A 12,196-nucleotide genomic window follows, 5' to 3' on the forward strand; every position below is an offset into this window, starting at 1 on the left:
CCGTCTAGTACTTGGGCTCTGGAGAGAAAGGATAGCCCAGGAGATGGGTGTTGGGGCTTTTGAGGGGCAGGACGAAGGGACTTCTTGCATATATCCTTTTTTATTTTTATTTTTTAACCAGAAGTCAAATGCATATGGGCACCTGCCATTCTGCTGCCAATAGTACTTCCCTCTCAACCCCTCCCTCTGACCTCACGTGGAAAAAGGAGCTAGGTTCCTCACTGAGAAGTTCCCTAGGCTGGGCAAGCTGTGTGTAACCATGCGGAGAGCCACAACCTATCACCAAAACGGATACCTATAAGAGCCAAAGGAAAAGTTATTAGTAATTGTCCCAGGACAATAGGTCAACATGGAGGTTGTTCCCAGGACATCGGGTCACCCTAGCTACCATCAATACGAGGCTCAATCGGGCAAAGCCAAATGGAAGAAGTTCCCTTGGGGCTGAAAGGGTCGGGGTTCTATGATGCTCCAGGGTCTGGGTGTAGGGAGGGTGTGCTGGTCTCATGATGACTTCTGAGGGAGATGGGCCAGACGGGCCCCCCCCACATGCAGCTGACCCAATTTCTTGCCTTCTCAGTCCGCCTCTCCAGGGACCGATCCACTCTGCAGGTGCTAGACCCGGCCACAAGAAGCTGGGTCTCTGCCTGTTTCGACAACTTCACAGAAGCTCTGGCCAAGATAGCCTGTGGGCAGATGGGCTATGACAGGTACCCAGCCCAAGCCTCCAGAGGCTGTCCCCTCACCCTTAGGACCTCCTCCCTGCCTCCTCCTTTCCCAAAAATATAGATACTGGAGTCAGACAGAACCAGTCTTGAATCTGAGCACTTTCACATACAACAACATGAAGTTCAATCTCATAAGCCTCAGTTTCCCCAAGAGTCAATTGGAGAAAGTACCAGCAACTTCATAGGATGCCTGTGAGGTGCAGCGAGAGAAAGTAAGCCTCACCATGACCCCCAACGCACAGTTCTGGCTCCTTGCCAGCTTCGCTCCTTCTTGGCTCTGCAGGAGGCCACCCTGTCCCAGAATATCATTTACTTATTCAATGTCCCATCAATTAAAATCTCGTTTAAATGATCCTGATTTCATTGAGCCCCATCAGCAACCCCAGCTCTCTCAGCAAATCTCAAAAGCAATTTCAAACCTTCGGTGGATGAAGAGTTACGTAATCATAACAAGGGTATCTGCATGATGAGTTTATATTCGTTTGATCCTGGCAAAAGCAAAAAGGTTGTTTCTATTGTATCTATTTTAGAAATAGGTTTGGCGAAAATCAGTAACTTGCTTGGGTAGGAGAGGCCTGGAATTTATGCCCAAGACCCCTGAACTCCTGGGCATCCCGAGTTCTAGCAGCATCTCTGTTTCTAGCTTGGGTCATTCTCTCCTCTCCCAAGGTTTTACCTGTAAAGGGAGGAGAGGGGAGGCCACTGATCAGAGAGCCTAACCAGAGAGGAGGGAAAAGAACCCGTTTACTCGGCTGCAGAGTGGGGCACCTGCTCCCTGGCAAGCCCCAAGGATTCTAAGAAACTGGACCCAGAGTGGAGGCAAAAATGAGAAATGCCAGGCAGACATCATCAATCAATCACAGAACCCTCTCCTGTCGACCCTTAAAGCAGCCTCGAGGTCCTTCTTACAATAAACGCTCCAGGCAGCGTCACTGATCCATCAGATCGTTTCGCCCCCTCTGCTTCCTGGTTACCAGGTTTTTGCTGCTCCCCGCTGGCCACAGTGCACAGCCCCGGACAGGACACCTCTGCCTCCTTCAGTTCTGAGGCGAGCTGGAAAGGCACGCCCTGCCCCTGCTCTTCCCTGGGCCCCTCCAGCAGCCACCCAGCCCAGCCTCCCCGGCAGCCAGCCCCTCCTCCCCCCTGCAGCCCAGCCCACTGCGGCGTCAGCAGCAGGAGCGCCCAGCCCTGCAAAGGCTGCTGCGGCTGGGTTATGCAACCAAGGTGTCTCCGGGGCTCCTTAAGGTAATAGGTTCCTGGAGTTTCTGTCCTTCCAGAGTTCACTAATGCACCAAACCAGCCGGCTCTTGACTTCTACAAAATCAAAGCTGGCCGGTCATTCGTTAGGATGTAAGTGGTGAACAGAGGTCAACTGTCCTGGGACTGTCCATTTCCACCCCCGTCCCTCCTTCTGGGTCTAGATCTCTCTACTTTCCTTCCTCCGCCTAGACAGGAAGCCCTTCTCATCTCAGGACCATAAGACCCTAGATGGTTCAAAGTGGGAGGGGCTCTGGAGATCATCAGGTCCACCTATCATTTTACAGAGGGAGAAACTGAGGCTTAAGGAAACCCGGAGAAGGGTGTGTGTGACCTGTCCAGGTGACCCATCAAGCCAGTCTCAGAGCCAGGACAAGAACCTCCATCTCCAGGGCTCTTAAACCCAGCACCAGGGCGCCTGGGTGGCTCAGTCAGTTAAGCACGTCCAACTCTTGATTTCGGCTTAGGTCATGATCTCACGGTTCGTGAGTTTTAAGCCCCGCATCAGGCTCTGCCCTGACAGTGCAGAACCTGCTTGGGATATTCATATTGTCTCTCTCTCTCTCTCTCTCTCTCTCTCCCTCTCCCCCTCCCCCACTTGCCTTGCTACTGGAGAAGCAAGACCACATCCACGCTGTGCCCAGAGCAGTGTCCTGGGATGTGTTCTTTACCACCCCTGTCTCCTGGGAGTGGGGGCCGCCCCCAGCACCTTCTAATCTCCCACCCCACCTCACATCTCTCTCCCTCCCGACATGAACAGCAAACCCTCCTTCAAAGCTGTGGGGATTGGCCCAGACCAAGATCTGGATGTTGTCGGAATCACAGAGAACAGCCAGGAGCTTCAGGTGCGAAACCTAAGTGGGTAAGTGAGAAAACGCCTTCTGGCCCACAAGAGGCTCTGGTAACAGAGGCTGCCATCAGGGAGGCAGCCAGACTCCCCTGAGCAGGTGCAGCAAAGGGGGACGTAAGCCAGACAACGGGACGAACTCCAGGCCATGCAGATGGTTAGACAGAAAGGGCTAGGGAATCAGATTACCAGATTTCTGAGAGGTTTTCTGGGTTGACTCCCTTTTTTATATATATAATAGAGAGCAGGACAAAGAGTGCAGTCCACATGTCGGTGGCTAAAACCAAAATTTTTCCTACTGCTTTATATTCCCGATTAAACCCAATAGGCAAGACTCCAAAGGCCACTTTGTCCTTCCCAGCCACTCACCCAGGCCAGGGGAAGACCTCTCCATACTCCCAGCTCTCCAGAGAAAAGACCGCATGGCCTTCGGCAGTGGCCTGTTCCTATGCCTCACTGCCCTGCATTAGAGCCCAGCAGCTAGATAAAAATTGTCACAATGCAGCAGAGAGCCTCAGAGAGGACGCGAGCTTCTTAGCGTTCAAGGATGCTGCTGAGGGCTGCTTATTCATCAAAGAGTGACTCTTAAAAAGGACCAAGATGGTGGCAGAATGATCCTTTGCCTCTAATTCCATTGAAATCCCCTCCCCCCCCCTTTTTTTGGTCCATTTGGAAAGCCCACAGTACAACAGACACTGTCCCAGGCTCTCCTCTTCCACTCCAGGCTGCCGAGAGCTCAGGATGGGCTCGGACACAGGCAGAACTGTACTAAGTGGTCAAGCCACCTCCATGCAGTCCCCCAGTATGTGGGTTCCAGATTTCCCAAGTGTCGGGAGGGGGCTGGGGTCAACAGTGTCAGGGGACCCGAGCCCTCGCCTCCCATCCAAGGGAGCGACAGAAACCACAAGGCCCTGTCTGTCCCTTCCAGGCCCTGTCTCTCAGGCTCCCTGGTCTCCTTGCACTGTCTTGGTGAGTACGCCCCATCTCTGAGGGTTTGGGCCCTGGGCCAGCAATGAGCAGGGAGACATTCAGCCTCACTCTTAGATCTCCCAGACTAAGTTTCTCTCCGCTTCATCCCAAACTTCCTTCTTTGGGCCTTGGGCTTGTAGGTCAACGCTCCTTCAAGTGGGTGCCATTAAGAACTCTTCCACACCATCCACACACATCCCTACAACCTAAGCAGAGAGCCAGCAGGGAACAGAAAACTGGAAAGGACGGAACGGGGCCGCCCCAGGCTCCCTCCCCAGTCACTGGGTCACAGTCTGCCCCATTATCCAAGATCAAATTATCCACATCCAGTCTAGCAAAAATACACCGAACAGTTAGACTATGTCTAGCACGGTCAGATGCTGCTGAGCAATAGAAAATACCCGACAAGTAAAAGAAATGGCCACTCTCCTCAGGAGCTTATGTCTGAGCAGAGAGCGAGAGGCAAGGCTACACGTGTGGCCCCCAGCTGAGTAGTGGCCACAGCCGACATGCCACAGAGAGCGCTTCGCGGAGGCCAGGAGACCCACTGGCTTCCAGCGTGACCTTGAGTAATGCACTTGACCTCTGTGAGGTCCCACTTCCCAAGAAGGCCTTTCGTCCAACGGCCCAAGGGGATCCTGGGAGACTCCCTGCTCTTACAGAGGAGATCAGAAGAGAAAACAAGCGCTGTGGTCCAGCTCACCCAATCAGCCTCATGGTAGACCCGAGCAGAGCCTGGAAGGATGGCCAGAAACTGGACGGGCTGAGTAGAACGAGGTCATCATCACTGCTTTTGCAGTCGGGCAGTATACATGCTTCCCCATTGGGTGTTAAGACTTTTTGTTGTTATGTGACACCCACGATCCCTGGCGTGGGTGGGCTGACGCGTGGTGGCTAGCCAATGACCGAACCGTCACGTCATCTGAGGTCTGCGCTGAATGGCACTGAAGTCACAAAGAGGTTTAAGTCACAGACCCTCCCTTGAGTCTCACTGGGAAGACTGAAGCACAGCCAAAATGAACGTCTGGCCGACGCCCAAGACAGGCTGTGGAAATTCCAAGCCAAGAAAAATCCCCAGGGGGTTGGGTGGCCTGGAGGTGGTGCCCAGGCCGAACCTTGAGCTGTAGGCTCCCAGAAGGGAGAGACCACATCTGTTGGTCTGTCTGGTCCTCTGCTCTCTTCCCTGCATCCTTGAACACAGTAGGCACTCAATACAAATTTGCCGAATGAATCAATGGTTTAGATAAACAGCAAAGAGGACGGCATCTCAGGGACAGGGGCTTCCTTGAGCAAAAACAGAATGACTCTCTAGGGAGCTATAAGCAGATCAATTCGGCTAGACAGAAACCTGATAGAAGGACAGCAGGCAGCTGCCGGAGGAGGGACTTTAAACTCTACCCTCAAAAGAGAGATACCTCGGGGCTCTGAGGAGGTGAGGTGACTCAGAGAGAAAGCAGAGTTTGGAATAAGAGGTGTCCGTAAAGCCCCTGGCTAGCCCAGGTCCCGAAAGTATAGCAGGCTTTTTCTTTTCCTCTGAGAAGCACGGCTGTGGCAGTGACCTCCAGGACTGGAGAGGCGGAGAGCAGGTCAGGGAGGCGGGAACGGAGGCTTTTGCAAGAGCTTGAGGGGCACGATGGAAAAGCCAAGGACGGTAGCATGGGAAAGAAAGGTGTCAAACTGGGAGACTCACACAGCGTGGGGGGGGGAAGGGACTTCGGGAGCGGGGAGTTTAAGATAGGAAGATCCAGTGTGTGGAACTTCCTTCCCACTCTCCCAGGACGGTTCGTGGGCATCTGTCTGCCTACACTCAGCAGCAACGGCTGGGGACACTCCACCTGGGCAGGACTTTCCTAATTCTGCATCCCTGTTTGGTTGGAAGGTCGTGAATTCCCAGCACAATGGACACTCCCACGATAGAAACTCTTCAACACACCCAAAGCTGAACAAAGGAGGGGGGAGATGGGGGGGGGCGGGGGGAAGCCTATGGTCTGGAGATTCTCACAGCCTTCCTACGAATAGCTCAAAACTGGCCTGGTCCTCCCCACCCCTCCAGGCCCCCGTCATCAGGGCCCTGTTCTAAGGGGACAGACTCTGGGCTCCAAGGGGGAGGCCATCCCCTCCAGAGCCTGACTTCTGATCTCTCCCTCCTTCCTCCTGCCTCCAGCCTGCGGGGAGAGCCTGAAGTCCCCTCGGGTGGTGGGCGGGGAGGCGGCCTCTGTGGATTCTTGGCCTTGGCAGGTCAGCATCCAGTACAACAAACAACACATCTGTGGAGGAAGCATCCTGGACCCCCATTGGATCCTCACCGCAGCCCACTGCTTCAGGTGAGGCCCACGCTGCAAGGAGGCCTTGGAGGGGCCGGAGTGCCTGGGTCCCCTGTCTCCCAGCCTGTGTTTCGATGCCCTCACCTTCCCTTACAGGTTAGCAGAGCCCTGCCCATACCTCTGGGGAAGGACTACTCCCAGGCCCTCTTCACTTATTTCCTTTCCTTCCTTCCTTCCACTCAACGTCAAATGATGAGTACTATATTATGCGCCCATGTGTGTTAGACCCCATCGGTGCCTTAGAGGAACTCACAGGGTAGGCCGGTGATTCTTAACCTTTTCTGGGATCTGATGAACTCCAAGTTCTTGCCTGCAAACCGTCCCCCGCCCCTGCCCCCACACACTCAGCGGGCAGGAGTGTCCGGAGTCAGGAGGAAGAAAGCCAAGTACGTGACGCAACTGACAAGTACCACGTGAGTAACACAGACCGTAGAAAGCGTCGTGGGAGAGAGCGCCAGGACCCCAGAGCTCAGGCACAGGGAGCAGTTCTTCCCCAGGCCTCCAGTTAGAAGCTTCCTTGGAGAGATTTCACGAGGGGAAAGGATCAAATCCCCTTTTAGAATTGGGCCTTTGGTAGGCGATTCCTCAGACCCGCTCCTTCTCTGCCACCCCTGCCGACACCATCATTGTCTCCTAAAGCGGGGACATGTAGCACCCCAGCCTCCAGGGCCCTGAGGACCCAGCTTTTGGCAGAGGCTGCGCAGCGCAGGCCTGAACCCTGCCGTCTCTGCCCCTAGGAAGCATCTCGATGTGCCCAACTGGAAGGTGAGGGCTGGCTCGGACAAACTGGGCAACTTCCCATCCCTGCCTGTGGCCGACATCTTCGTCATCGAGCTCAACACCACGTACCCCAAAGAGAAGGACATTGCCCTCGTGAAGCTGCAATTCCCGCTCACGTTCTCCGGTGAGAGGCGGCATCTGGGAACAGACCCCCGTAGGGCAGGTTATTCTCCCATCCTGCCACTCGTTCACCAAGTGGCCTCGGCCCCTCACTTGTCCTCTCAAGCCCTCAGCTGCGCATTTGTTTCCCGTGAATATACCAGCCTAACGTCAGTGATGCCCTGAGGCCCCCTCAAGCCGTCAGCTCCTGCTGGGTTCTTTTGGGGTCTGTTTTCTCCATGTGCAGCACCTCAAGTGGGAACCGTAGATTCATCCGATCTCGGAGTCGTGAGGGACCTAACAGATCATCTAGTCCATCCGCCACCCCAACCAATGCCAAGAGCCCGCACGATATCTCTGCCAAGGGGTTGTGCCCATCTGGTCTCCCCCAGGGATGGGGAGCTCATTACCTTTAGGGCAGCCCGTGGAATCTTTGAACAGCTTGGTAGATGACTCATGCTTGCACAGTATTTATATCAGCACTTCTAAATGTCATTCCCACAGGACACTCGTCCCTTGGGAGAAAAGAGGGCTCTATGCCCCAAGTAAGTTTGGGAAACGTTTTTATAGTAGAGCTCTCTTCTTGGGCCATACTAGTGTATTAAAGATATGTTTTTTTTTAATATTTAATTTGCTTTATTATGTCTAACCCCTATCTCCTCAACTTATTTGACCACAGAACTTTTTTTCTCGTGCCATTTTTGTTAACGTCCTCTGGAACATATGTCCTAGAAACCCTGCTGTCAACCTTTTCAGAGGGCTTAGCCACCAGGCTCTCCCCCTCTTTCTCTGCTCCTGGCAGGCACAGTCAGGCCCATCTGCCTTCCCTTCTTTGATGAGGAGCTCCCTCCAGCCACCCCACTCTGGGTCATTGGATGGGGCTTTACGGAGCAGGATGGAGGTGAGTCCTGGGCTCGGGACCACAGGGCTGAGGGAGCAGCTCTTGGAAGTGATGGGAAGGAGCGCCGTGCTTCAGAAAAATCATCCTGGAAGCCCAGGCACCAAGGTGCCAGGCAACCCAGAGAATTGTCCTGGGCTGGGGGTAGAAGGCAAAAATGGGAACGTGAGTGTGTTTTCAACTTCCTAGGAAAGATGTCTGACACGTTGCTGCAGGCGTCAGTGCAGGTAATTGACCACGCTCGGTGCAACGCAGAGGACGCCTACCAGGGGGAGGTGACCGAGAAGATGCTGTGCGCGGGCATCCTGGAGGGCGGCGTGGACACCTGCCAGGTGGGATCCCGAGGGAGTTCCTTGGATGGGATGTTAGTCTTGGAGAGACAAAGTCCAGAGGCGGACTGCCCCGCCTGAGGCCTTGCGTGCGGTGGGCACTCAATGTGCGAGGAAGGGGGACAGAGAGAAGGCAAGGATGGGAGGATGGAAACAAGCAGAAAGATTTCCAATGTGTATTTCGCATACAAAGATGGCGTCACCCGCCTCACCTGCTCTTACTTCCCTTCATCTTACTTCCTGTCACTCGAGGGCAGGAACACCGGGTCTATGTTCTCCAGAACCGTCAAGATGCTTAACTACCCTAGAGAAAACCATCTGATGCTGGATAAGCCCTGGCACAACTCCCCCCACCGACCCCACCGATGGGTCCCTGAATACATGTTCCCAGAGGATCTCCCGATCCATTTGCATTAAAGCCCCGAGCCCTATTTCCGCCCCCATTCTCGGTCATTCAATTCCTCCACTCAAGAGGGATCTCTTGGTCATCTCTTGAATGCCAGGTAAATAGGTTTGGGGGACAGTGTCTTCTTCCCTCAGGGAGCTCACAGTGGTGGGGGAAGGAGCAGTCAGGCTATGGTGTTTTTGGGGGGAGGAAGTCTCGGGGGCTCTAGGAGCTGGGACAGACACCCAAATAAGCACACTTTTCACTGCCATGTTCATAATCTGTTTTGTTGTGTTTTCTCTCTCTCTCTCTCTCTCTCTCTCTTCTCCGCTTGACTCTAAGCTCCCCAAGGACAGGGATCTTTGTTCTTTTCATTGATCGAATCCCAGTTGTCTAGAACAGTAGGTGCCACACAGCAGGCACCCCAAGAGTAGCTAAATAAATTTGGGAAACGCTAGGTTAAGCAAAGATAATCAGGCTTCTCGCCGCAGAACCCCTTAGAGCCTTCAGTTTGCTAGTGTGTGTCGTGAATGCCTGCGAGAAGGCTAACAGCAGCCGACAACTTACTGGACCACAAACAGACCCTTTTGCCCCAACTGGAAGGCCATTCCAGGCTGCAGGAACAGCATGAGCAAAGTCAGTGAGGGCAGAACAGCACAGAGCACTGGGAAGCAGAGAACAGATGGGTCAAGGCCAGGGGGTGGGGGTGGAGAGCGGGAAAGAGAAGCCCACCCTTCCACCCCACCCCTGCCTGCCCTCTCCAGCAGCCCCTGTCCTGGTGTCTCACAGGGTGACAGCGGCGGGCCCCTGATGTATCACTCTGACCTGTGGCAAGTGGTGGGCATCGTGAGCTGGGGCCATGGCTGTGGAGGTCCGAGTACCCCGGGAGTGTACACCAAGGTCACAAGCTATCTCGACTGGATCTACAGTGTCCGGAAGGTGAGCCTCCCTGTCGTGTCCTCCTTCCCTTCCTCTACCCTCAAGGTATCAAACCATCCTCAGGTTTGATTCAAATGGCTCCGAGATAACGCCTTGCATCCTAAGTAATTTTCCCTACCAGTGACAGCCTGAGATTCCACCGTGAAGAACTGAAAGTCCCTAGGATCAGAGATTCCCCTTCAGTGCAAATGGCTTAGGGTACGGAACACACCCGGCTTTATCACTCTCTATTCCCTGGCAGAATGCGACTATCAGCGAGTTTCCAGAGAACAGATTCTGTTGAGAAGGAGGGTGCAAAGGCTTAAGAAACTTTCCTCGAAAATAGGGAGAGGAGCAAAGCGCTTCAGAAAAGGCAGGCTATTTTTGCACACGTCACCACCTTGTCCAGTTTCAAATCACCTGCCTCTCTGTTGGTCTTTTGTTGCAGTCTACACTATGATGCTTCCGCCCCTCCGTACTGCTGGGAGCTCCTTCCCCCGTGTCCTGCCTCCCTGGGGATCCCCCAGAAGTCAGACGGAGCAAGAGCCCCCTCGGGCGCACCTCTCTGCCCACAGCCCCAGAATTTCTTGGTGCAGTAAAGGGCCTCCATTCCTGTCAAAGACCTCACAGGCCACAGGCCCCCAGAAGAAAGACAGCAGCCCCAGCCCGGCCACCCCTGGGGCTCCAGGCACCCCAAGGAGAAAGACTGAACAGGCCAGCCTTCCCGCCAAGGTCTCAGAAGGCATTGCCAAGCCAAGAAATTTTCCTCCTCTACTGAACGGAAGTAGGCTCTCTGGTGAGAACCCAGATCACCAAGGGCCGGAGCGGAAGGAGGAGAGGTCTGAGCCAGCCCTCCCCTCCTCCACGCATCCCCAAGCACACTCAGAGCAAGAAACCAAACGTAACGTAGGATGCACTGTCCTGCTGTTAACACAACTAATGTTACTGTTGTCATTGTCAGGCCCGTGGCTGCTGCTATTCAAAAGGCCTGCGAAGCCTTTGACACAGGCTGACCGGGCTGCATGGTAAGAACTGAGCGAGGACTACTGCACCGCTACTGCATCATCCTTGGGCCTGGGCAGGGAAAGGTCCTGGGGAGCCCAATGATTCTCAAAGGAGAAAGGAGACCCAAGACTGGAGGTGCTGAGCGAGGGCAACAGTGAACTTGCGGACTGGGGGAGCCAGGGTGAGCACGGCTCCTTCCCACACAAGGCCATCTCCCACTGCCCTCCTCCCGGGTTCTCCTGCCTGCCCTACCAGCCGTGGGCCAGAGAGAACACCTAGGATTTGGGAGGGAGGTAATTTAGGCATTCAAGGCTGAAGTCAATCATGGCTCCCCCAGTGGCTGCAAAGAGGTACTGCACCTCTGAGTCCTGCCTGGAGAGCCCAGGGCGTAGTTGGCTTGCTTCCTTTAAAGAAAAGACATTTATCACCTGCAAAGTCTGAGATGGTCACCAAGTGGGTTTCTGGGGACATAAGCATGACCATAAGCACTCAAATGGTCACAGAACTAAGCCCCATGGACTTCTCGGGCCACTGTGTGGAGGCCCAGGCGTTCTGAGGACCCTCTCGGTCGGATTGTAGATAAATACACTTGTTGATGCTTTACTAGGCTCTCAGGAATAATAAAAATCTTCAAAGGCAAATAAATACATAAATAAATGAACAAAAGTATCAGAATCACGAGCTGAAACGAAGGTAGAGATTGGGAGCAAGAGCTAACTAAAATCTTGGGTTGTCCTGGAGACCAAGACCTATATGAAAGTTGAGACAAGAACTCAAAACCCAGAGCCAGTGCTCAGAATCAACGATCAGCCAAGATTTATCAAAAAGAAAACCCCATGAGGGACGCCCGGGTGGCTCCATCGGTCTGCAGCCTAGGTCAAGATCTCACCGTTCCTCATGGTCGAGCCCTGCATCAGGCTCTGTGCTGACAGCTCAGAGCAACTCCCCGACTCGTGCTCTGTCTCTCTCTCTCAAAAATACACATTAAAAAAAAATTTTTTTTTAACCTCACGGTGGGAATCATCAAAAACAACAAATCATCAGAAAACCAAGCACTTTACATGTTCGCATTATCAGATCATAATAACCCATAGGGTACCTGGGCGGCTCAGGCAGTGGAGCGTCCGACTTCAGCCAGGTCACGATCTCGCGGTCCGTGAGTTCGAGCCCCGCGTCGGGCTCTGGGCTGATGGCTCGGAGCCTGGAGCCTGTTTCCGATTCTGTGTCGCCCTCTCTCTCTGCCCCTCCCCCGTTCATGCTCTGTCTCTCTCTGTCCCAAAAATAAATAAACGTTGAAAAAAAAATTTTAAAAAAAAAGGGCACTTTTCCACATTTTAAAATATTTTTTAAACACTTTTAAAACATACATAAAATTTACCATCTTAACCACGTTTTAAGGATATGGTTCAATGATTTTAAGTCCATTCGCACTGTTGTGTGGCCATCAATCCCGTCCATCTCCAGAACTGTTTTTCCCTTCCAGAACTCCATATCTCCTTAAACAATAACTCCCGGTCTTTTCCTCCCCCCAGATATCGGAAGCCACCCTCCTACCTTCTGTCTCTATAAATTTGGCGACTCTAGGTCCCTCATGTAAGTGAAATTATATAGTATTTGCCTTTTTGAGCCTGGCTCATTTCAGCTAGCACACGGTCTTTGA

The 12,196-nt window shown here is 53.4% G+C and overlaps 1 protein-coding gene across 1 annotated transcript in view; it reads left to right on the top strand.

Annotated features, from left to right (window-relative positions):
- Window positions 1-12,196, top strand: part of TMPRSS4 (transmembrane serine protease 4) — a 46,841-nt gene that overhangs the window by 30,849 nt on the left and 3,796 nt on the right. The window contains exons 7-14 of the mRNA XM_047071936.1: window positions 578-707; window positions 2,743-2,844; window positions 3,758-3,798; window positions 5,963-6,122; window positions 6,860-7,026; window positions 7,804-7,902; window positions 8,089-8,231; window positions 9,403-9,597. Of these exons, the coding sequence (XP_046927892.1) occupies window positions 578-707; window positions 2,743-2,844; window positions 3,758-3,798; window positions 5,963-6,122; window positions 6,860-7,026; window positions 7,804-7,902; window positions 8,089-8,231; window positions 9,403-9,597 (1,037 nt within the window). The remainder of the gene's footprint in view (window positions 1-577; window positions 708-2,742; window positions 2,845-3,757; window positions 3,799-5,962; window positions 6,123-6,859; window positions 7,027-7,803; window positions 7,903-8,088; window positions 8,232-9,402; window positions 9,598-12,196) is intronic.

This window comes from Lynx rufus, unplaced genomic scaffold, assembly GCF_022079265.1.
Source record: "Lynx rufus isolate CCGP_SWC_20201006 ecotype Redwood Valley unplaced genomic scaffold, mLynRuf1.p SCAF_9, whole genome shotgun sequence".
Lineage (NCBI taxonomy): Eukaryota > Metazoa > Chordata > Mammalia > Carnivora > Felidae > Lynx > Lynx rufus.